The sequence below is a fragment of the Rhyacophila brunnea genome, unplaced genomic scaffold (genome assembly GCF_057557595.1).
Source record: "Rhyacophila brunnea isolate RB1 unplaced genomic scaffold, BYU_Rbru_1.0 scaffold_12, whole genome shotgun sequence".
Classification (NCBI taxonomy): domain Eukaryota; kingdom Metazoa; phylum Arthropoda; class Insecta; order Trichoptera; family Rhyacophilidae; genus Rhyacophila; species Rhyacophila brunnea.
The window spans coordinates 21,412,157-21,436,209 of NW_028232774.1; the positions used below are offsets into that span (position 1 = coordinate 21,412,157).

General features: G+C 32.8%; 1 protein-coding gene across 1 annotated transcript in view; it reads right to left on the reverse strand.

Annotated features, from left to right (window-relative positions):
• Positions 1–24,053, reverse strand: part of LOC147077908 (uncharacterized) — a 60,576-nt gene that overhangs the window by 7,992 nt on the left and 28,531 nt on the right. Inside the window, exons 3-4 of the mRNA XM_085960948.1 lie at positions 8,017–8,068; positions 268–395 (exon numbers count right to left, since the gene is read on the reverse strand). Coding sequence (XP_085817074.1) covers positions 268–395; positions 8,017–8,068 — 180 coding nt within the window. The remainder of the gene's footprint in view (positions 1–267; positions 396–8,016; positions 8,069–24,053) is intronic.

Consider the following 24,053-nt stretch of genomic DNA (forward strand, 5'->3'; position numbering starts at 1 on the left):
AATTGCCAGCTAAATTATTTAGATAATAAATCGGCATTTGCAGCTTATATCCTTTGGACATAATGTGTATTTAGTCGTATACAACGTTATTATGCAATAAATCCTATTTTGAAAAAAACTGAGGGTTACTCCTTTTTTCCGTTCTAAAGTCGATATTATGGATATTCACTGGTAGTGTGTATTATATATTATATTATGACGTTTATGAAGATGGAATTTAAGAAAGTAAGCAATTTGTCCCCGGTCCGACACGACCTTCCAACTAACCGGCTGGTCTCTGGTGTTCCTCCTCCCCGATCCAGCCAGTCCGAGAGCGGAGTGATACGAAGCCCACAGCTCCGCCATGTTGGCATCACCGCCCACACCGACGCCTTCCGATGCTTCTCCGTTGCGACCTGGAACAAGTGACACAAATCAGAATTATTATCTGGACTTCATTTTTTAAATTAATTAATTCAAAATCCAGTGAAAGTAGGAAAATCCATGGATGACACTTGAGATTAGTTCAGATGTGCATTGTCATGCTCATCCTAAAATAACTAGAATACAGCAGAAGAGAATAAAATAATCATTTTATAATGTACTTCCATAAATATATTAAATTTAATTAATATAATATTCCAGCATTGTTTGTATATAATAATAAAAATTGCGATCTACTGTTGACAACAGTTACTTGCTTTTGTAACTTACCTACCCACTGTTACTTACAGTTTTACCCAAATAATGATTGTCCAGTGTATAAAAAATAGTTCTCTATTATATTAATGCCGTTTATATCCACAGTACGCCCCTGAAAAATTAATTCCAGAACACATGTCTGAAACGTGTTCGTCAAATGAATTGTAGCTGATATAATCACTACATTAAGTAACGATCAACTTGATTTTCATATATAAAAAGCTTTACATATAAGAAGAATTTTCTTCATTAACTTTGTTTTAATTTTGGCCTTGTCCAATTTTCTGTGTATTCCGAATGTAAGACGATTTATTTACCTTTTAGTTAGGTATTTATAGAATTTTTTTCCGCAATGGCCGAACGGTAGCGTGTCTGCTTACAAATTCGTGGGTATGAAAAAAATACATCTTTTTAAGTGTTTGGAAACTAGGGTATGGTTCTAATAGGTAGGCAAGTGGCTAACACATATTCCTCGTAAAATAAAATTAGTTAAGAAACCTCTTTATGAAGCAGTCAAGATCCGCATCGGATTATAGAGCTAATTACCAAACAATTACGTCTTTAAGTAATAGTTGTTATACATTCCGGGGATTTCTGTAGTAACTAAACACACCGAGTTAATGCCAACTTATATCACGGACACAAACAAAATATATCCGGTGTATAATTTTCTCTAAGAGGTTGTTTTCTCAAGACACAGTTTGTGGACCAAAACATGGCAAACTTTTTTTTCTTCTGTGCAGTAATACCAACGTTATAAATAATTATATAATTATTAAAGAAGTTGTTAATTGTTATATTAATTATTATCTTGCTATGACAGGAATGTTGGCAGCGTTGTGTCCAGTGTTTAGGTACATTATAATATTATTATTTATTCTACACGATTCTATATTTACAATGTACCTACTCTTAAATAATTAATACATTGTCGTTGTTTAGTTTATAACAATTATTCATGAATAATAAATATAGAAAATGTATAATATTGGTGTGCAAGATGTTTTAAAAAACAGTACTTCTAAAACCGTGAGTTCCACGAAGGAGCGGGAGGAAATAGTAACTAAATTAAACAATGATAAAAAATTATACTTGTGCAAACATTTTGTGTTCTGCATATTTTTGTGTGGTATCGTGGACCATGAGGGCAAGGGAGTGAAAGGCGATTGTTGTCTTCGAAATGTGGTGTTGGGGCCGAATAGTTTATATGTAGTTATTATTGGACAGAGCATAAGGACGAATCTGTCAATCATCTAGAAACTCTAGATAAAGGAACGAGTCTCGACAGTTAGACGCATTCTGTAATTTTCATGACATAATATTCGGCGCGGACCGGATAACCTCGAGAGACTGGTAGTTTTGCGTAGCCGTCCGCAAGAACCGTCCGCGAGAACGCAAAGCAGAGGAAGAGCATCGGCGCGCTGGAGCGACGGAGCTTAGTTTGACCAACCTTCACTCTGCCCCAAGAGAAGCAGATTACTTAGATGGATGGAGAGTCTTGGTCGCTCAGAAGATGACGATGAATTTCAGGGTGGTCATGATCCTCAATCATGAGAAGAATAGAAGATTAGTAACAACATTTGTTATATTATTACCACTCGAAAATTTTAAGATAGATCATTTATTCAACTTCCCTACTGACAATTTTGCGGCTATATTGTTTATTAATTTATATATGGAAATGCGTGAAGGAAGATTGGAGCCGCTTGGTGATGCCCAGAAACTAGAGGAAAGACACAAGGTACACAATCCAGTGGATAAGTAACACGGATAGGGGTAATTATTAACAGTCTTTCATTTTCACCAAAATCACATACTTAACTGATAAAATAGTACTGTTTCTTTTCTATACATTTTGTATCTAAATACAATTCAATCCATTAAATGATTAAATACTCATATATGTTTGTACATTTCTTTCATTGCATGTAATCAAAATAATAAAAAATCTGGAAACTTCACTGGTTTAACTTATAACTTGTGACGGTTTCAAATCATTTATATTATTAGCATGGATAGTGATAGTTGTGCATTCGGTAGTTTTTTTTTTCTAGAATACAAAAAATATACAACAGGAATGAAGAAGAAGGGTTCTTAATTTTTAAAGTGTTTGAGAAGCAGTGGCGTTACGTGGGGCGCAATTGTAAATTTTAATTGACGGCTGAATCGGTAACGTTTGACATTTATTTAATCGCCTATTTTATTATAAAGTAACCGACTCAGGGCTCGAAATGGACCGGAACGCACCGGAGCGCCGTTCCTGTTCGTAAAATCGGTAAAATTATCGCTCCGTGTCGTGAAATAAATAATTTGACCGTCTGAACTGGATAGACCATATTATATAAAATCTAACACACTTGTTTTTATGAAAAAAAACACATAAACTTTGATAACTTTACTATGTAAAAATCTTCAGAAAACTGTCGAGCGCTCCGGTTCGTAAATTTTTCCATTTCGAGGACTGAACCGACCGCACCTTCCCAGTTTCGTTTTACCGTTGACACCGCACTTATAATATACCTATAATAAGTTAAGTTCCAACTTTTATAAAACAATGGCTGTACATGATGGAGATTATATTTGGCCATAATACTAAAAAATGATAAATAATTGAGTAAAAAGTGAATAGAAAATAATGCGTTCAATCGATGTTGAAGAGAGGTTTATTCTGCCAAACGAAGCATTCTGCTATAAATCAAAACCAGAAATAAGTGCAAGCTGTCAACATTAAAGTCAATGCGCTAAATGCGTTAACGTTAACGTGTTCAATGCGCAGACAAAGATACAATCTGTGTGTGTGACAGATAAGTCAAGACAAATATAATATATTATATTGTAGCCACTGGAGCAAGTTTTACGTATGTGCAATAACTGTACTGTACCTACAACAAATATAATGGACGTGGCCCATAGTGGAGCAATCCCAGAGTGCCTGCCTGTGAAACCATGGTTCTTATCCCGCGTCTGGTAAAAGACGCATATCGTTTTTTCCATAATATGTTATCATTTATCCAAAAATATGTTAACATAACCCATTGCGGAATGACAATAGTAATTTAATTTGATCATTACGAGTTTAGTGAAAACTTTGGCCACTTCCCAAAGAGGTTTTTTTTAAGAGTTTTCCGAGTTTCGTGGTTTCTTCAAAAAAATGCAGTCTGCTGTCGACGTCTTGCTGTGGTTACTAACTTACATATTGTAATTTTTAATTTTGCTTTGGTTATTTGCGTAGGTATATACTGTTATTTGCAACGTTACTTAAATGTTTATTTACGAGTAAATAATAATATTGTATAAATGAGTTTATTTTAGGCTTATGAAGAAAATTTGTCTCATAATATGACAAGTGTGAATCTCCTTCAACTGAATTTGTAGCTAATTTAATCACTATATGTTGTAACGCTTTTTTAGCTTTATCTTATAGCACAAAAGTTATATCTGCAGAGAAAAAAGGTTTTTTTCATCATGTTTGTAATATACAGATAGTATTTTGTGACAGTAAATTGATACTTCATTATGAAAATGGTCGTAATATGATATAGGTACTATGTACTAACACTGTTGTCCAGTGACAGAGCATGTTATTAAATAATTGCTACTGGTCACTAATAATTTCGAGGCGAAAACTCGACGTTCTTGACCTTTCGCGGACCCTTGGGCGTACTCCTTTGCCTTTACAACGGACATTGTGCGCATAAATAAGAATATTAAATGCACCTGACATTTTAAAGGAAATTTTTAATTAAACACTTCAGTTGAGTAGTAAGTATTGACAAAAGTGAATAATATTACAAAATTAATTAGGTGCTCAATTCTAAGGCGGTTTAGATACTTTAATTAATGAGTAATTTAAAAAATATACAAATGCAAAATATTAGTATCATTCTTCATTGAAACAACTTCGGAAATATATATATTATTCGATATTAGATTTCATTTAAATTTACAAAATTGTTGTCAATATTGTTGGAAACATCTTAAATGCTATATGAAACTTCTGCATAAACAGTTTCGAGCTGGTTGCTTAATTGTTATAGTTGCTTTCCCCGGTTGTGATTAAGGATTACAATATCCAATAAAATATCAATACCGGTTTTCGGTACTACACATTGAATACCGGTATTCATTCAAAACGTGTCAGGACTTTCTTTGCCATCATTTTTCTACACAAAATAAAATAGAATTCCATCTATAAATTAAAATCGACAGGATTTTTAGGATAGCTACAACTAAATTTCGTCAAAAATCAAAGTCGAGAGTTTTCTGCCCAAAGCATATAAGTAATATAATGTTCTGTACGTTTTTTATTTTTATTTCACGTTTATCGCGTGATTCGATCATTTAAATTTTAAAATATATTATTTTTAATTTGTCTACTTTCTCAATATCAAAAAATCCAGTATTTTAGATTTCAAGAAACGCTATTTCGGTATTAATGAATAGCGGGATCCCGGTTATAGGAATATCGGTATTTCATTCCCTAGTTATGATGGGTGTTCATTTGCTTAAATTGATTTTTTTTCTAATATGTATCAAAGTTTCCGAGATTGTTTCTAATTATGTATAAAACCAAACACAGTTGAATCTGTGACAGATATTCGTTATTATTTGTCACTCACATTTTTCACAAACATATCAAGATGTAAAATGGTTTTCCGGCAAGGTTTTTTCCACAATACATAATTAAATCAATCGATTTAAAAATACACACAAAAAAGTTTAGCATTTAAACCAAGAAAATCAGGAATACCAAATAGTGATATTTTTGTTACGGTGACAATTTATTACAGATGAATATTCTCATTGAAATTATATATAATATGTTTGTTCACGCTGTCTCCAGTAAAATTTAAAATTAAACTTAAACAGTATTAAATTTAAACAGTAAAATAAAATTTAAAAGTCAGATAAACATTAGAAATAAATTAATACCAAGTCTTTGCCACTGTTATCCAATAATTCCATCTGCTTCTATGAGCGGGTATGAAGATATAAGTAAATTGTAGATATAAAACAATATATTACACATTATGACGAACTGCCACTGATGATTCTTTCGGGAACTTTACCGCACAAAACTCCAGTAAAATATAATATCTCAACAAAAAAAAAAAAAAATTACAAATACCTCACAAAGCACAACATACAAAAATCTCAAAGTATTTACAGAACTCTCAAAACCAATTATTTACAAACTAAAACTACCAAAATACCAAATTCAAAATAAATTTTCATTCCTGGTTATCTTCGGAATTACCCATACTACTCTATCTAACTAGTATTAAATAAACATTTATTAACAATTGAAATGCCTTTTTGACTTTCCAGCATTCTATTATAAAATTACTTAAGATCCTTATCTTATTATGAACTAGAAAATTTCAAGATCTATTAATATTAAGATTTGGAGGATTGAGTTAGTTATTACTATAATAATTAAATACTCTCAAGCCAATGCGTCAACAGAAAATATAATTCGAATTAAAATATAATATTCAACTATTATACCTATTTTATGGTTTGTTGAAAAGGCGTTTTATTAACTATTTTTTTAAAGATTTTTTCTAGTTTTATACATTGCTGCGCAAATGAAAAAAAATGATATTGGACACTAATTTAAAAATAAGGATACAATTCCACGTGAAATATAAAAAAGTTGAATTAAAATATGAAAATTAAAACCACGAAAAAATCTCATTAATTGATATAAAATTGATATTTAAAGAAAAATTTGAATTGTTTTTTAAAGATACATCATGCACCTGTTAATCCTACTAAATAATAAACAAGTAACTAAACTATTCAATTATCTTGTGATCCAGGAATGAAAAAAAACGGTATAAAAATAAACTAGCACACAATATCACAAACACACTTTAAAAAAGAAAAGAAAAATATTTTTTGTTTTTTAATTTATTATGTTTTCTTGTTATTTTTACCTCGATTCTGGCTGTGAATGTTCCACGCAAGGATCATCAGTTTCAGCTTATCGGCGTCTTTTAGTTGACTACCTGTCGATTTAAACAATCAGGTGTTTCGCGGTAAGTCAGTTTTAACTTTCAATTTTGACAATAAAATAAAAATAAGAAATGAACGATGAATGGTATGCAATGAATTTCTCAAAATGTGTAAGCTGGCAACTAAAATTGAAGGATGTTATTCTTCCATTTATCTTTGGTTCACTTTGAGATGTCAGCTTAATATAAAAATACAAATGTAGTTTTATTCAAACGTGACAAAATTTTGGGTTAGATGACCTGTCTAGGTCAGGATTATTTCAGGATCATTTAACAGTTAAATCCTAACAATATGTCGAAATCCCGAACAATGTTGTGAGGATATTTGGTTGATTTCGTTATTACATCGGTGTTAACTTTGCCTGTACTCTATATAAGGTAACACGGGAATTGGTCTTGGTCTTGGTCACCGTTATCGAAATATTTTTTTAAGTTTTACTCTTTTTATACCTTGTTAATTGACTTCTAAGATTAAACGCCACAAAAAAACTCTCAGTTATAATATGTTCTGAATTCTAATTATAATTTGCCAACTCAATACTAATTTAGTTTAAAGAATTTAAAATTTATTATTTCGGGGATTTGCTATGTCGGGATTTTCATCAGTACTGACACAAAAAAAAATGTAATGATGAATAATCTATAATAATTTGGCTGCGTTGTAGATATGTCCGCTATCGAATCAGGCGACATATAAAATATAAATGAGTTATGAATTTCAAAGTAAACCCTTTAACTTATAATAAAAAAAACATCGGAAAACAATTGATTCCAATTATATTGAATAATATGCACGTTGATGCTCTCAGTTTCGTAAATTCATAGAGGTTATGTTATGATATCCATATAATATGTTAATAATGATTTGTGTACGTTTTTTTTTTGCTTTGACCGAATTATGAGCTATGTAATATTGAATATATCTATACAAAAAAAACGTACTTATTTATAGATAAATAAAATAAAAGAGAACAACTGATTTTGAAGTACATATTACGATACTGTATCGTACGTGTATCGTTGAATTGGGTGCATTTTGTACAGAATTATATAAGTCCACTGTAAATCACATAAGTTTTATCATTTTATGATACGAGGAATGAAGCATTCAAAATTAATTTTTAAATATCATAATTATACAATAAAATGTATTGGTTATTACATAATTCATTTAACACAAAGTAATCCTGAACAATGGTTCATAATGTAGGTCTTTCGACAGCTATCATTCTTTGAAGATTATACCTTGTGTGTTAAAATAGAAAACCGAAACATTGTGGTGGGAAAGACGGTATATTTCAAATGAATTAATATTTACCTGAGAAGTGATCATCGTCCGTTATGTCGGCTGGGTCGGGGTGCAATGATTCCTGAAACGAAAAAAGAAAAAAATTGTGAAAAACTCTTTTAATGTACTGACTGCAGAGGAACGTTCAAGAAAAAAGAAGCCTTGGAAGAAGAACACGAATCTGACGTCTGGGGCATATTCATGGATGTATTCAACCTAAGTACCCACTTCAGGATAGCTGTATACAAGGTGAAGCTATCATCCAAAGTTTTAACAGAATACGAGAAAAGGAACTATGAAGAAGGAAAAACATAACTGTACAACTGATGATAATCTGTTCTATTCAATACTTAATTATAAAAACATAAGTACATATTTCAATTAAACTATCAAGACCTACTGAAAAATAGGTAACTTTGGTAAGGTAAATGTGAACATGTAACGTTTAAAACAAAATATTTTTTTTTGTTAGGTACATGTTCAAACACGGGCGTTAACATCATTTTACTCCCTACTTCAGTTATAGTTTGTCAATTTATGGCTACGCCCGTATGTTGTAGCTTAACCACTGGGAAATGCCAAAAGAATGTTTATCACACTTGAATGGTCAAAGATATAGCTTATAATTAGTATCTTTAGAATTATCTTCAAATGTGTTAATCTTGCTCATTTTTTGAATAATAAAATGCCTAATTCTTGTCAAATTTGAGACACAGAGATTATCAATATAAATTTTTATCGTAAATATTTCACTATAATAACGTCGACATAAATTATACTAATGGTTTTATAAATGCGTTTAAAAATTAATTAATATAAAATATCTTAACACCACTGCACATGGATATATACTGAAATATGACCATATTCTAAAACATTAGAGCGAGAGGTTTAAAAGCATACTATTTTATGTAATAAAAATACTTTATGCAGTCATCGTTAAAGGAATGTCCAGGATAATGCTTTAAAAATACCATAAATGCTCCATTTTTACCTGCGCTGAGCATGTCCCCCCTTAAGTAGATAATATCACATAATACAATACAATTAAACTGGGAAAAATATCTAAATTTAAAAAGAACCCATTTTATGACATTTTGAAACGATCTATTTAACCGTCATGGATAAAGGACAATTGCCTTTACATATTATATTATTTTATTAGAATTATTTTGAACTCTGGTTTTCAGTAGATTAGAGTCAAACAAAGACTACTCAAGGGTTACCAAACTTTATCGGTTCACGGCGCCCTCGGTACAGCAGGGTTTTTCCGAACCCGAAATTCCGAACCGAAGTAGGGATTCCAATCCCGGGATCCCGAACTATTTTCGATACCTATGAATCCCGGGATTGGTAAACATAATCCCGAAACTTTCGGGATTGATTTTTATGGAAAATAAAATAAAAAAGAAAATATAACAGAAAAAATACTTTTAATAACATATAGGTAAATACATTAGAAATAATCTTATTATATTATCTTTTCATAAACAAATAAAACTGTTTTACTTTCACGTCATTATTATTTATATAACAATATTATTTACTCCATTACACCTACGTATTTCCAAGATTGAACTTCTTTTCTTCTTTCGACCATGTCCGATCCTAATAGGATCATATGGGCCTCCACAGAGTAGATAGAGGTTTGTATTGACAAATTTTGTTTTTTACGAGAAATGGATGTCATCCACTTGGACTATAACGCCGTGTGTCCTAGGTTCGAATCCTGGGTCTGGCAAGTACACATAGATTGAACTTACACAATATTAACAATAAATGTCTTAAAGAGTATAAATTATACTCGATTTATTTTTGACCAATTTTATCAACATTATTTGTGTATATAAAATATTTATATTAACTATTGCAAAAAAAGCCAATCCCGGGATCAAGATTTTGGCTCGGGATTGGATTCCCTAAACCGAAATACACGGACGAATCGTTTTTAAGTATTTTTATCAACATATTTTACTAGTTCCCTTAGATTGGATAATGAAATTACGATAGGTAAGATAGATTTTAATTAAATTATTTTTCGTTAATTTATTGCATGATACTATGTATTTTCATATACGACTAGCAAAAAAAAATACAGACGCAGACATTTAATAATAATCGTACAGTTTACGGCGCAAACTATCCACCAGCTATGAGTTACCACTACAGTAGACGTCATTCGTAATTCGAAAAAATATTGTGTGTAGAACTCAAATTTTATGGGAAGGCCTTCAATACCCGTTTGCATTCGAGCCATAAATCTAATAATTAGCAGCAGTTGATTTCGGGATTCAGGATTAGGCACTCGCCACCCGGGATAGTTGCGTCCAATGCACCAATCTATTTATCCAATGCACAAAGTAACTACATATGTGGGAGGATAGTGCAAGGTCCACAGTTTCCTATACTGGCCACCTGAATTTTAATATTGTATGTTCAAGTTAGATAATAATACTGAATTGGGCATAATAAGAATATTAAATTAATTCACTCCCCGAATAGGTCACGCAGTCGTTTTAATAGGTAATATCGATAAATAAAGTTACATAACGTAAATGTTCGTAATAAGACGAAAAATATAGAAAACAAAAAATGACTACAATGAGAAAGTGAAAGGAGCGAATAGGCCTCTTTTTACAACGTTTTTATTAGCTCGTATTCTTATTTGCCCAGAATGTTTATCCAGCACAAATCTTGCAATCGATTTTTAACTATCTTCCCGACTAGCTAGACATTTGAAACTTTTAGAATATATCAGAACACGATGCCAATGCATTCTTTTAATACTTCGTATTTCGGAACTTTATTTTACTTACTTTCGGAAGAAATCCGTAATCCAATCCACTATTATTGGTTGCTAAGTGGGTAGTCCTAGCAACTAAATTATTAATATATACGTCGTTACTATGGAAATCAAAATGACATTTCAGTATTTTACATTTGTTTGTTTCTTTGTTTGTTTTTTATTTACTTCATATCAAGTACAAGTTTGAGCATAATAATTAAACAGAAAATTTAAAAACGTTGTATATAAAAAATTGTTTTTATCTTGTAATTATTATTTAATTAGGGGTCTAATTAGGGATCTCGTATACCTAGTACATTCCAACCAAGATCTTGGAACGTTGCTAATGGGACAATCCAATGGCACAAAATTAACAGTCTTGTGGAACATTGAATTATGGAGGATATACCTATCATTCGATATAAAACCTCAATATTAGGCTCGTCATCATAATAAGTCAAAGACATGAACACGAGTTTATAATTAAATGCACCTTTATAGCAATGTAGGTAGAATTAATTTTTAAGCCATATTCTTTTATGTATTCGTCTGATAACGAAAATATTAAATTTGTCTAAACAGACATCTTAATATAAGAATAGTTGTTTTATGTTTTGGTTTAATTGTGTGTCTTAAATGCAAATATGTTGTTTCATATCTGCGGGTATATTCTATATACAAGGCAACTATCGACCGCTAAAGTGATAAAGTGATAGTATTTATTACATATTTGTATTGAGGTATTATAATTGTTACAATAAGTTAGCCGTCTAAACAGACAAAACTGTCTATCTCGCTCTAAATTTTATCACAGCCAAGAGAGGTGCTGTTAAAATATAGCACTTATTGCAACAATTACAACCAAATTATTGTAATTGTTACAATCCCCAATACTTTGATACAAACCTACCCTAAGTTTGATAATATTTTATCACTTTATCACTTTAGCGGTCGATAAGTATAGAATAGACCAACTGACACAGATTATTATCATAACCGATTGAAATCTTCATCAGGCGACACAAATACTAAGCGAGAAAATTTTAAACAATATGGGCGATCTAAACACTGTCGGCGATAGTGAACATGTGTATTGAAAAATACACAGATAAGAAATCGATTATGCGCACCTTCATTTTTTGTAAGCTGCACCACTGTAGTATTATTTTTTTCTATATTTAACAATTATACCACGCTAAAAATCGTTCTGGAACTGATGTTAAATGTTGGAATCATAATATGATTCGTTATAGTTATAGTCAAAACCTTAAACTTTTTGAATAATTACCAACAAGTTGACAACATCTAGCAATTGCGAAATATGGAAAATGATCACTATCAAATTTCCAGTTAGCACCCACTGGAATGGTGAGAATCCAGAAGACGAAGAATGGCGTCTCCGCGATCAATTAAACAGCCTGGTTCCAAAACTGGGGCCCGGCTGGAGAGGCGCAGTGCGTGCTCCCAGGCCGGATATCGACCCAGCGGCCCCCTGGCACCCCCGCACGCACGCATCACTCCCGGTCGCCCTCTCACGCGTACCACACTGCCCGCGGGCCGCTTGACCTGTCCGCTGCCTACCTCGCATGATTATAGACCAGCAATTGTCAAAATGGGAACCTCAATTATTGAATATCATAATCCAGTTAATTAGGGGGCAACGGGACCGTCCCCGCCATTGCTTGCTTATCTCTTCCTCGTCATCATTCTCTTGTCTGAAGATCATGGGATTATGTATAAACTTTCTCCAATTTTAACTATCAACTGCAAGCCTTGTGCTTGATGCTATAAGTTTCCAGTAAATTCCTTAATTTGGTCACTACACCTTGTCAACGTTCGCCCTCTATCCCTTTATCGACGTATTTGCTTGCAATCACAAGAGATGTGAAAAACAGATTTTTAAACATAAACACACTCACGTATACTGGCTTGAGCGTATTGTTTAATAACATTATTTTTATGTCACGATTTGCACACGTTTGAACACTTGGGGACAGTCGTTTTCAGCCCAGAAGACCTACCAAGTGATTATTTTACATTGTTTTCCTCGTATGTTTCATGGCGTATTGCAAACGTATTAGAATTGTAATGTATAATATCCACTAATGTAAATAAATAAATTTAATTTAAAAAAATGTACCCAGCAGGTAACACTCAAAAATTATCAAAGACAAAAACCGTGTAAACAACACTAAGTTGTCAATCACGCTTCTTCCATTGTACATTAATTAACACACTTTCATGTAGATTAATATTTATTCATTTACTTAACCTACTGTACAAATAAATACTAGTTAAATAGTGGAGGTATGAAAAACACAAACTCCCTAAATACATGTACAAAATAAGTACATCACCACATCTGCTTCAAGATGAACCATATAAATTTTCACAATGCGAAGGTATCTCAACAGTAGTTTACGATTATTAATAGCTAGCCATTCATTCAAATTAGCTGTTTAAAAAAAGTGGTATTTGTTCACACGTCGCATACATGGCCACGGTCAGTGAAACTGCAAACTTCACTAATATTGTGGATTAGGTTAATGTAGATATTCCAGTCGCAAAGTATTTAACATTCCTCAAATTTCCACCTGTTAATGAATATTATCATGCTTTACGTTACGAGTATTTGTAACGTTTAATTTGAAACCATCACTTTTCACACTTTGAGAACCTGGCAACATATACCAGTGTTTTCCCACACCATCCCAGGGGATAGTACATGTCACCCGCATGAGTGTTTGCTATGTGGGAAGGGACCCCTCGTCAATACATACCGTAACTATTTACCAACATATCCATGTATAATATACCTTCCCATTCCATACATGACGATATTGGGATAGGTAGTCACACCTCAATGAAAAAAAATCTAATTAATCAACATCATGGGTCTTAATAGAAAAACTTCAAGGCTCAGTGCCCTCATTAAACTACTTAGGCCGATCACACACTGAAACTCGTTTTGAGTGGAACACATCGATTTTATTGCCCATCACAAAATAGTTGTGACTTAATGTACAGGCGCACATAGCGTCGGTGGGTTATTTTTGGTAGAAAAAAACATCTGCTTATCGACAGCTTGTCACATATAAGAAATTTCGTTCGACATGGACAGAATGTCACACCGGCGCATATGCGGAAGCTGCTTTTTCATTCGTTTCAGCTAGTCTCGTGACATCACTGTCCCGGTATGGTCACGCATATGCGCACGAAAGACAGTTGCAACACTGCGTCTGGTTTTGATTTGTGACCATATCCTAGTCGAGACGATTTTCAATGTGCTTACATCTATATACGACATGTTATATATTATGTTTTTGAATTATAAATTATTAAATGTAACATGCACTATCTAAAAATAATAAATGGTGACATGTAATGATGATTCATGCCTTTCAGATCCAGTGACTGCAATCATATAAGACAGGATAAGTATGTGCTCAGAATATCAGTCATATGCGACATTTCTTTTACCACGGGAAAAACTCGGCTACAAATCGCAGTCCTCAGTTCCCAATGAATACGACAAAATATTCATCAGAATCACCACTGCCTTGCGCTACAAAGAATTTTCCAGGGTTTTTGCAAGGCGGTTTCATAGGCCCTGGCCAAATTCAAATTAGCAATACCCGATGCGGGTAGAAAAATAGTTTTCATAAGGCATATTCTCTCAGCCGGCACAATTTTCATTTGACTAGCATCAAGTAGAGTAGTTTGCGTGCCAAAGTCCTTAAGAAACCTCGATAGTAAATGCGAGGTATCTAGAAAGAAAAAAAATGCACTATTTAATTGATGAACAAGTTTCGCAGCTCATTAGTTTTTGGATGTATTTAAGCTTGAGGAATTTGTTAGTTGCGGAACAATCAATTTCCCTTCAATATATTTTATTCTTGTTGACTTCTTGAATTTTCATGAATTTTTGTGAATGACAGTTGGAAATACTAAGCGCCAAAATAGACGAGTCGAAACCTTCTGCATAATAAATACATAGTTTTCAATGCATATATACCGATTTTAAATGTAAGTTTAATAAACTTATATACTCATTGAGGTAGGTTGATCGAATTATTGACCCCTACACATATAAATTACACATATGGATAGCTGAGTAAGTGTTATACAGGTCAATTCAACCCCAATTCTATACCAGCATCCGTTAGATGAGGGTTAACGGCTAGGGGCACCAATTCCTGGTCTGCATGCAGAGAATCGGGCCATTTGTTCGGATCAGGTGCACATAGCTATGATATGACGTTTAGTCATGAATTGACTGCGCTAACAGCTTTAATAAGAATTGCAATGGAATTTGTCATTTAATAAGTTTTCGCAATGATATCACGATAATGCTAATTGTAAAACACTACCTAATCATTGGGTATACATCATAAAATTCCGAGTAGAAAAAAACTTTTCCTGTTTTCATTGTAGTCTTTAATGTAAATCGATGCCCATAATAGGTACTATAAAATACATGTATATAAATAAACGAATAAATATAATACATAATTCGGAAACACCTTCGAAATATAGATACTTATTAGAAAAAACCTTGGGATCGGACCAATGTCCTTTAGCAATTTAGCCACCACCTGCACCCTACCTAATTACGACGAATTTAACAGAAATCATGCGACTGAAGTGTTTATCAAATTTCGTTAATATTGACGACCAGCTTTGGAAGTTTGAATCACGGTACGAATAATAAGTAATACTTACATTGATTCATAGCCGACGTCAGGATTTCTGATGGATGCGGGTTCGAGTTCTAACCGGCACCGAGGTAAACACTAATTATGTATGTTCAATAAAAAAAATTATATTCTTAAATCTTATGTATCATTCACTGAATATAATTATTATAAAAAATAGTTTATCAAAGATAATATTATGATATCTTCTATTTTATTTTTTGTACTCAGTGTTAAAATTTTTTTTATTTACTCCAAGATTGGTTTCGTCTTTAAAGACATTTTAAGATATCAATACCATGTATGTTCACAAAAAAAATAACAATAAAAGTACTTGTCCATTGATATTATAATTATTGTTTTAAATTTTCTAAATTTTGAACTAACCTGATGCTATAAGATATATAGTAGTTGAGAGTGATAAAATATGATTACAAATATTTCAATAAACTAAATTAATCTTGATATAAAATAAAATCTATAACAAAACTACAAAAATCTCGTATAATTAAATAATTAGTATTATTTACTTACGATTAAATGAGTTCCCTATGAAAACTCCATGGCTGGATAGTAGATTGAGTACCATTCCGTTATTACAGAGGGATGATGCAATCATGCAATAGCTTCGCGGCGACTTGCGAACGATGGGGGAGTTATCAACCCTTCTGCACGACTATGCCCTGCAGCCTGGTCGGGCTTTGAACCGGAGACCCGCGGCAATCTCAACGGCCCCCTGACCGACTCACCCAACAATGCGTTAACTAACGGGGAATAATAAAATCGATGACGGCGTATGCGATCACATCAGCGAATGATGTGCGGCCAGTGAATTTGTATTTAAATATGTGTAATAATAATTATGTGTGGTTGTTAATTTCAGAATTGTACAAATTAATACACTCGAGGCTATGTGTAGACATCGTGCGTGTTATCAATAACGATGAATGAATTTTTAAATTATCAAGAATGTTGAATGAATTTTCACAATACTTGTTAGGATACTACATAACCTCGTGTACAGTCAATAGCATACCACAACGAAAAACCCTGGGTGTCTACATAATATAGTGAAAAGCAACAGTGTTAAAAGGCACCTTTGCTCGAGCATACGCATGACATAGTCCGTTCGACATTGTGGCTATTTCCATGCGATGAATGAATGCTGCCCAGTGATGCCAACCGTACTATAATTATAGTACAATACTATAATTTTGATTTCGCGAAAAATGTAAAATACTATAATTTTACGCCAAATATACCAAAATACTATAATTTTAAAGGATTCAAGACGAAAAATGTTCATGTACTATATGTTTTTCAGAAATACTATAATTTTTACGCCTTTGTACTATAATCAGCATAGAAAAATATGGCAACACTGATGCTGCCCCTAGTAAGCTTTTTCATTTAGTCCCTCCAGCACGCCGATTGTCTCCATTTGCTTCACATTCTTTAAAGGTTACCGAAAGCTACAAGTCTATCCAGATTATTCGGTCCACGAGTAATATAGGTATCCAAAAAAATGCAGAATGCATGTTAGACATGTTGATAGCCGTTATATAATTTTATATTGAGTCTCTGGTTGACTAATTAGTTCGCTATAATGCTTTGTTCAAGGAATTTAAACCATTTGTCAACACCAGATATCAAAGTCAATTGAAGAGTGTCATTTCTATTTAATATTCGATTTAATATACTATCAGTAATACATCATGAAAATCAAAATTTACCGATCACTTTGGTAATGCCCCTACCCACCGCCATCTTTAGTTGAATAAAGCATGAACATAACTTTTTGCACAAGCAACGAGTGGTCCACTTTTCAGCTGTCAAAATCAGATCCCAGATTGCTTGACATATTGATTCGCCCTATCTCGTTTCAAATATTATAAAAAATTCTTACACAAATATATCGTCACTGTTCTGGCAGAAGACACTAATTCGAAAAAATTACATATTGAGTTAGTTATACGCAAATTTTCCTTATTTCAAACTTTACCGTCTGGAAACCTTCATAATAAATAAACAGTCTTTATTTTAAAATCATCCTTTCTACGATTACTTAATAAACTCACATGATAGACCATTTCAAACATGTTAACAACTTCAAAGTCAAATTACTCAAAACTAGTATTCTCCAGTTAGTGTGTTCTGCCAGAACAGAGACGATATTAACTATCAGTGTTATTTATAACTAATATGCATTCCTGTTATTCATCAGCTGTCAAAGTCAGACTAGTACTTCACACAAAAACCAGTGTTAATATCGATTTCCAAAAAATATATAGCATTGACCTATGCATTACATTTTTAGAAGGTGTATTAATGTTAGTGTATTATTTATCATTTAATTCATATATAATTAAACACGAGAGATGGGTCGGTATGAGCACTCTATAGAAGACAGGCAATGACAGGTCATCCATAGACAACAGGAGAGACGGAAAGGTAGGACCAGTCGTGAATGTGTCGGCTTTCTCTTCAGTCGGCAATGCCCTACCGCATGTCAATTTCGGCCAATATTGCGGCCGTGTATAGTAAACTCTCCGACATTGTGGCAATCCATAAATCTGGAGAGAAAGTTATAAAGAATGTTTTTTCTACGTTCAACATACGGTTACGTTACCTATAAGATACATTAATATAAATTCAAAATACATTTGTAAATGATTTTATACCTTCACAGTATTACAAGATTTTAGAGAGGCATCTATGAAAACATTTCATTAATAATTATTGGCAGAGGTCTATGAACAATGGCCATCTCTTGTTAAACCACAAAAAATTTTAGTTGTGCCGAATAAAGCTTGTGAATTTTCACAAAATAATTAGTGGCAACATTAATCATGCATATTAGTACCGCTGGCTGTAGTGTGATTAGGATTACAGAATTGGACAGATTCGGCTGTTTCGATATTATAACGGCATATTGCAGTAGTCCATAACCATTGGTTTTCATCACCTATAGTTTAATATTTAAGATTCATAACACGCTACACACAAGGTTAACATTGGTTAACTTTAGAATAATATTGTGCCAAATACGTTGCTAGTTTCAGATTCAAGAATGGCTACCAAATGGGTCATCCAGTAAACTAAAAATTAACGCACAATAAAAATGGGATACAAAATAATTATTAAAATCTCTCAACAATGCAAAAAGTAACACAGAGTGAAATCAATAAACAAACTAAATATGTGACAATTAGAGATTGTCTTTTTATGTGTATTTTGTGACATAGCGTGTCTGTTTCTTATGTCGTTGACAATTCGCCGCCATATGAATATAAGGTGAGTCGGGGTAAGTGTGACATATAATTCAATGAGATGAATTTCAACGTGGTTCATGATGAATATGTATGTTTTGAACAGTTGAAAACTTTACCGTAGGATCTACAAAAGCATTACAATTAATATGTACAGAAGGAACCCACTGTATATATTACTATAATACGACATTTTAATATTTTTTGATGACTAGTCAGTTTGTTACACTTACCCCAATATTGGGGTAAATGTAACTAAATTCATCTTTATTCCAAAAGTACTTAAGTAATATTATAAATACTATTTAATATTCGAAATGTATTCTGTATAATAAAATATAATTTAAAAACTTTGACTAACCCATAATTTCTTGAGTTATTATCTTAAACCTAACCTAACAATAGTTGTTGTTGAATTAAAAACTTGACTTAAAAAATATTACAATATAAAAATACTCCACCAGTCATGTATTTACACATCGTCGGAGGTCTACCATAGAGTACCTAATCAATTCTTAACTGCATCCCAAGAAGAAATACTTCCTATGCTTGAGAATGAAGAGTTTATGACTTTTAGTTCGACTATTTTGCATGGTTATTTCGGGTGAGTCTAGATAAGACGATATCTTCGATCTTCTCTCCCAATATGAGGCCACAAATTATTGTATTAATGCTGATAATAATCAAACCACAATATCCAATCACTCCATAAACGGCAAACGTTTAGATTTTTTACATAAATAAACATATCTTTCAGAGGCAATTCTCTGTTTGTGTATATGTATTCATAACAGAAACCTGAAATCTCCAAAGCCATAAAGATACAATTCCATTAATATCAAGAAATTTAAATTTTAAATTATGTGTTTCCAAAAGTATTCTTTCTGGACATAAGATACACTGGCTCTCAGGTACAGTACTAATTTAATTTAATTAACTATAATATTTGTCAATTGTCTGAATTACAAATACGGGATGCTGGTTTGATCTGAAACGAAGCAAGAAGACTGGCGAGCGACAGGGATTCTTGGAGGCGCCGCGTGGTGTCCATATGCTCCAGTTAAGAGGCGGATATGGCAAAAGAAAGAAGAAGAATTTGTCAATTGTATATTTACCATAGGCAAATTATACAAAGAATCCAGAAATGTTAAAAGATAACACTCGAGTCGCTAAAACCGATTCCAATGGAATAGTACAAAAAAAACTCATAACACTCAAAATTATTTTAATTTATGCACACTACAATGTCCAATGGTTCCCGATTACTGTCCTAGCATATGCATGCGGAGGCTCTATGTCATTTCACTGTACATAAGCCGATGGACCACATATACCAAAGTGAGCTTATGTGCCTCGTATATAATACATATATATGGCATTCTGCAAACATGCGTAGGCATATACTCGAACTGGCATACCAGTGGGGGTGGACAATTTCAGGGCTGACCTAAAGACATGGGTAGGTATTAAATTTTTCTATGGTAGAAAGAGAATTTATCGTTAAAATGTTGAATGATTGTCTTTGCTATTAAGCTGTGATAATACAATACTTGAACATACGCATGAGAGCTGTTAATATTAACCAATAACATCGCGTATATTTTGTTACATTAAATTGCAGTCATACATGTTCATATTTTCTACAAACTACGCGAAAATATCTATATACATAATGACACATTTTCCTAATTCAAATTTATTATTTTGCTGTTACGCTGTTATTCTTTTGTTTAAAATTTCACAACTTTTCAATGGCACTATCTCACCAATTTACCTACGCGTAATTCAAATTGTATTATTAGCTCCGACGATGCCCATGAAATTGGTAACGATTAGGTGTAGGCGTGCGATCTTTTAATAATACCTCACCTCACCATTCCGACGCTGCTATCTGACCTATTTACCTAGTCGTAATAAATGGTTGTAAGTACATTATTTTCCAGAAATTGTATACCTACTACTGAACCTTTTGAGATATTGAGATGAAAATCTATTAAATCGGTACTAACACTGTAGTATATTATGATCTGTGGAAGTTTCATTAATATTGGATAAGTAATTTTTGAGTGATAACTTAATAAACAAATATACAGACAAGATAAAAATTAAATAATGGAAATAGTCAAAATGCTGATATTCAAAATCACAGACACTTTTTTTTAATTCAACGAATAACGGTCAGAGCACATGGACGCGAGTCACGGGGAGCGCAGGCTCGAATACTTAGGGTGTCGTATTTTTATAGAAAAAAAAACTTTTTCTAGTGGTAATATATTTCTCAGAAGTATTTTCAAACTATGTAGGTACTTGTATTATTAGTAAATAATATTGTGGAAAACTCTTGCCGCACGGATGAACTAAGCCGGCCCTGACCATGTCAATGTTATAAGCAAGTCAGCACAGCACCAGTCAGTTCTAATTTGCCATGAATTTGTGAAACGGTATAGGAAAATCACACAGATGACCACGTAGTACAGCTCGCATGCGACGAGATAATCACAATTTATTTCAAAATTATACATACATTTGCCGAGATAGGCATATAAATTTGGCACCGCTGTGCGTTTATAGATCAATCAACATGTTATATTAAAAAAAAGAATTATCGACACATAAGCATTTTAATAACAAAAAACAAAAAAAAACAGCCACAGAGATAAGTAGGGCGGGGCGATACGCTTCCTTTGAAATGAAAAAAAATAAGATTCAAATTAAATAATTATTAACTATAATGCATAATTTCACACGTGAAACATGGACTAGGAGTAAAAGAGAGATCCAGAAACTTACAGTAGCACAACGTGGTATGGAGAAGTGCATGCTGGGTATAACGCGAAAGAACAAAAAGAAGAATGAGTGGATAAGGAAGCAGACAAGTGTTTGCGATGTAATAGAGTTTATTAAAAGCCTTAAATGGTTAGTGTGTTAGTGTTAGTAGTAAAACTAGTAGTTTTTCTTAAAAAAAACAAGAAGAAATGACAAATTATTATAGAAGTTATTGACTTGATGTATATATTGAGACTGAGTAATGATAAGCGAATGATTGGATAATTAAAACAGACTTGGGTTTGCGATGTAATAGAGTTAGCTAAAAACCTCTAATGGAAATGGGATGGACACACAGTGCGAAGAAGGGACAATCGCTGGACGAATCTAGTCATCCAGTGGTACCCAAGAGGTACAAAACGTCGGCAAGGTAGACCTAGTAGCTGGATCGATGAAATGATAAAATTCTGCGGAAGTACGTGGCAACGCAATGCACAGGACCGAGAGAAGTGGAAGCAGCTTGAAGAGGCCTTCATCCAGCAGTGGATAGATTCAGGCTGATGATGATGATAATGCATAATTTAGAGTATTTGAACTATACTATGCTGGAGGGATTCAAATGAACTTTTTGTATCACGACAATTAATAGACACGTTTTAGTGCGATTGATGACGCTGGATGATGATTCTGGGTGACGCTGTAGTAAGGTTTAATTCTAGAGTACGGATAAATATGTTCTTTTCAATATTTCCATCCGTATAAGTTATTAAAGTTTGACACAGAAACGAAGCAAGCATTTTAATATTGGTAATATTTGAGGACAATCGCGCTTTGTGCCTCTTGCGACTATAGCCTAAAACGTCATAAATTAACAACCCGAATCCGAATTTAAAACTTTAGTCCATAGCGACCGGCTTTTACATTTCTATATTATTAATCTGACCTATGTTATAGACGTTGATGCATTAAAATACCAGCTACAAACAATATGGCGGCATATTTTGACATTTGGTCATAATGCGATTGACGGCTTTATTAAAATCCCACTTTTTATATATTGTTGGCGCTCTCATTATCTTGTTTTAAATTATCAAAAATTTCTACTTATGCGGTACATTATAATGCTGCTCTCCACCAGAGCCAACGGCACTCGGTATAGCGTGAGTGATCACCCATTTCGTCAATAATGTCACACACGGAGAATCGGTTAAGTGGGATAGCTTAACCACTAGACTGAGATATCTTACTGTGCGCATCAAGCAGTTGGGGCTTATAATATGATTATTAGTTATGATGGTATTTATATGGCGCATGTTATATCGCTTTGTCTCTTTTAACTTTTCCTTGATTCCGGGAGAAAATTTAAGCATGCTATATAGGCTTTGGCATCCTTTTTTCAGAATTTGAATAATAAGTATATCAATACATCTCAGAGGTTAAAACTTGCTCGTAAAGATTTTCATTCTTCAATAGGGAGGTGTATTTTATGGAAATATACATATTTTTCAAAATCATTAACAGGTAACATAAATATACAGACTTAACCGAATGATTAATTTGCTTGCATAATTAATTACATGTGGGTATAATAACTACCTGTATGTACATTAAATTTGTGAGAAAATATATAATTCATTTTCCCAACGTAGGTATATTGTTGCAAAATAATTTCGATGATTACGTAGTAATGAATTATTATGAAAAATTCCCTCTTTCAATACATACTGCCATTAAATTTAATTTATGTTTTTTTCACACGTTACCTGTCAGTATGTATAGCAATAAGTCAGCAGAAGGAATAACCGACAATTAAAAATGTTATTTAGGTATATAATTCCTGAGGTAATTAAATGGAAACTCAAGAAAATAATTCAGTGCCTAGCTGTTTTGAGAAACCATAGACAATGAGACCTAATAATAACTACATAATATTTCCATTTGTTATAAATAAATTCCAAAGAATAAGGGTTGCTACTCGACTTCATTAATGAATGTTACTGTTAAAGTCTTATGTTGGAGGGTGAAAGCTCAAGAAATATTCAGACCCCTGAAAAACTATTGTGCAGTCGGTCATGAACCCAGATCGCCTGCCCTAATTATAAAAATATAATTTATAATAGGTAGGTACCTACTTATCTATTCATAATTTTCTACATGCTGTCTTTTGATAATGTATAAAGGTAGATTCTTAAAATAACAGAAAGATTTTTTTTAAATCGGTATATTTTCCATAGGCTCTCAAAGTGTAAAGAAGGAGTCAACATTGTTTAATTTATTAATTAACTAACCAACAATAGTAACTACTCGTAGCTCCTCCTCTTGTTGGGAAAACAACGAGGCGTTTCTAATTACACTTTGTTTCGTCTGTTCCCTGTTCAATTATTCATTTTTAATGCAGGTAAGTTATTATTACCTACTATGTAGGTAGTTATTGTATAATAAAAATGTATTTTAAAAAAATGCACGTGAGTTATAAAATATACGCATACCTACTTCTTTTGCCGTGAGAAGTGAAGAATCGTCAATACAAAAAAACACTTTTCCAATAAATAT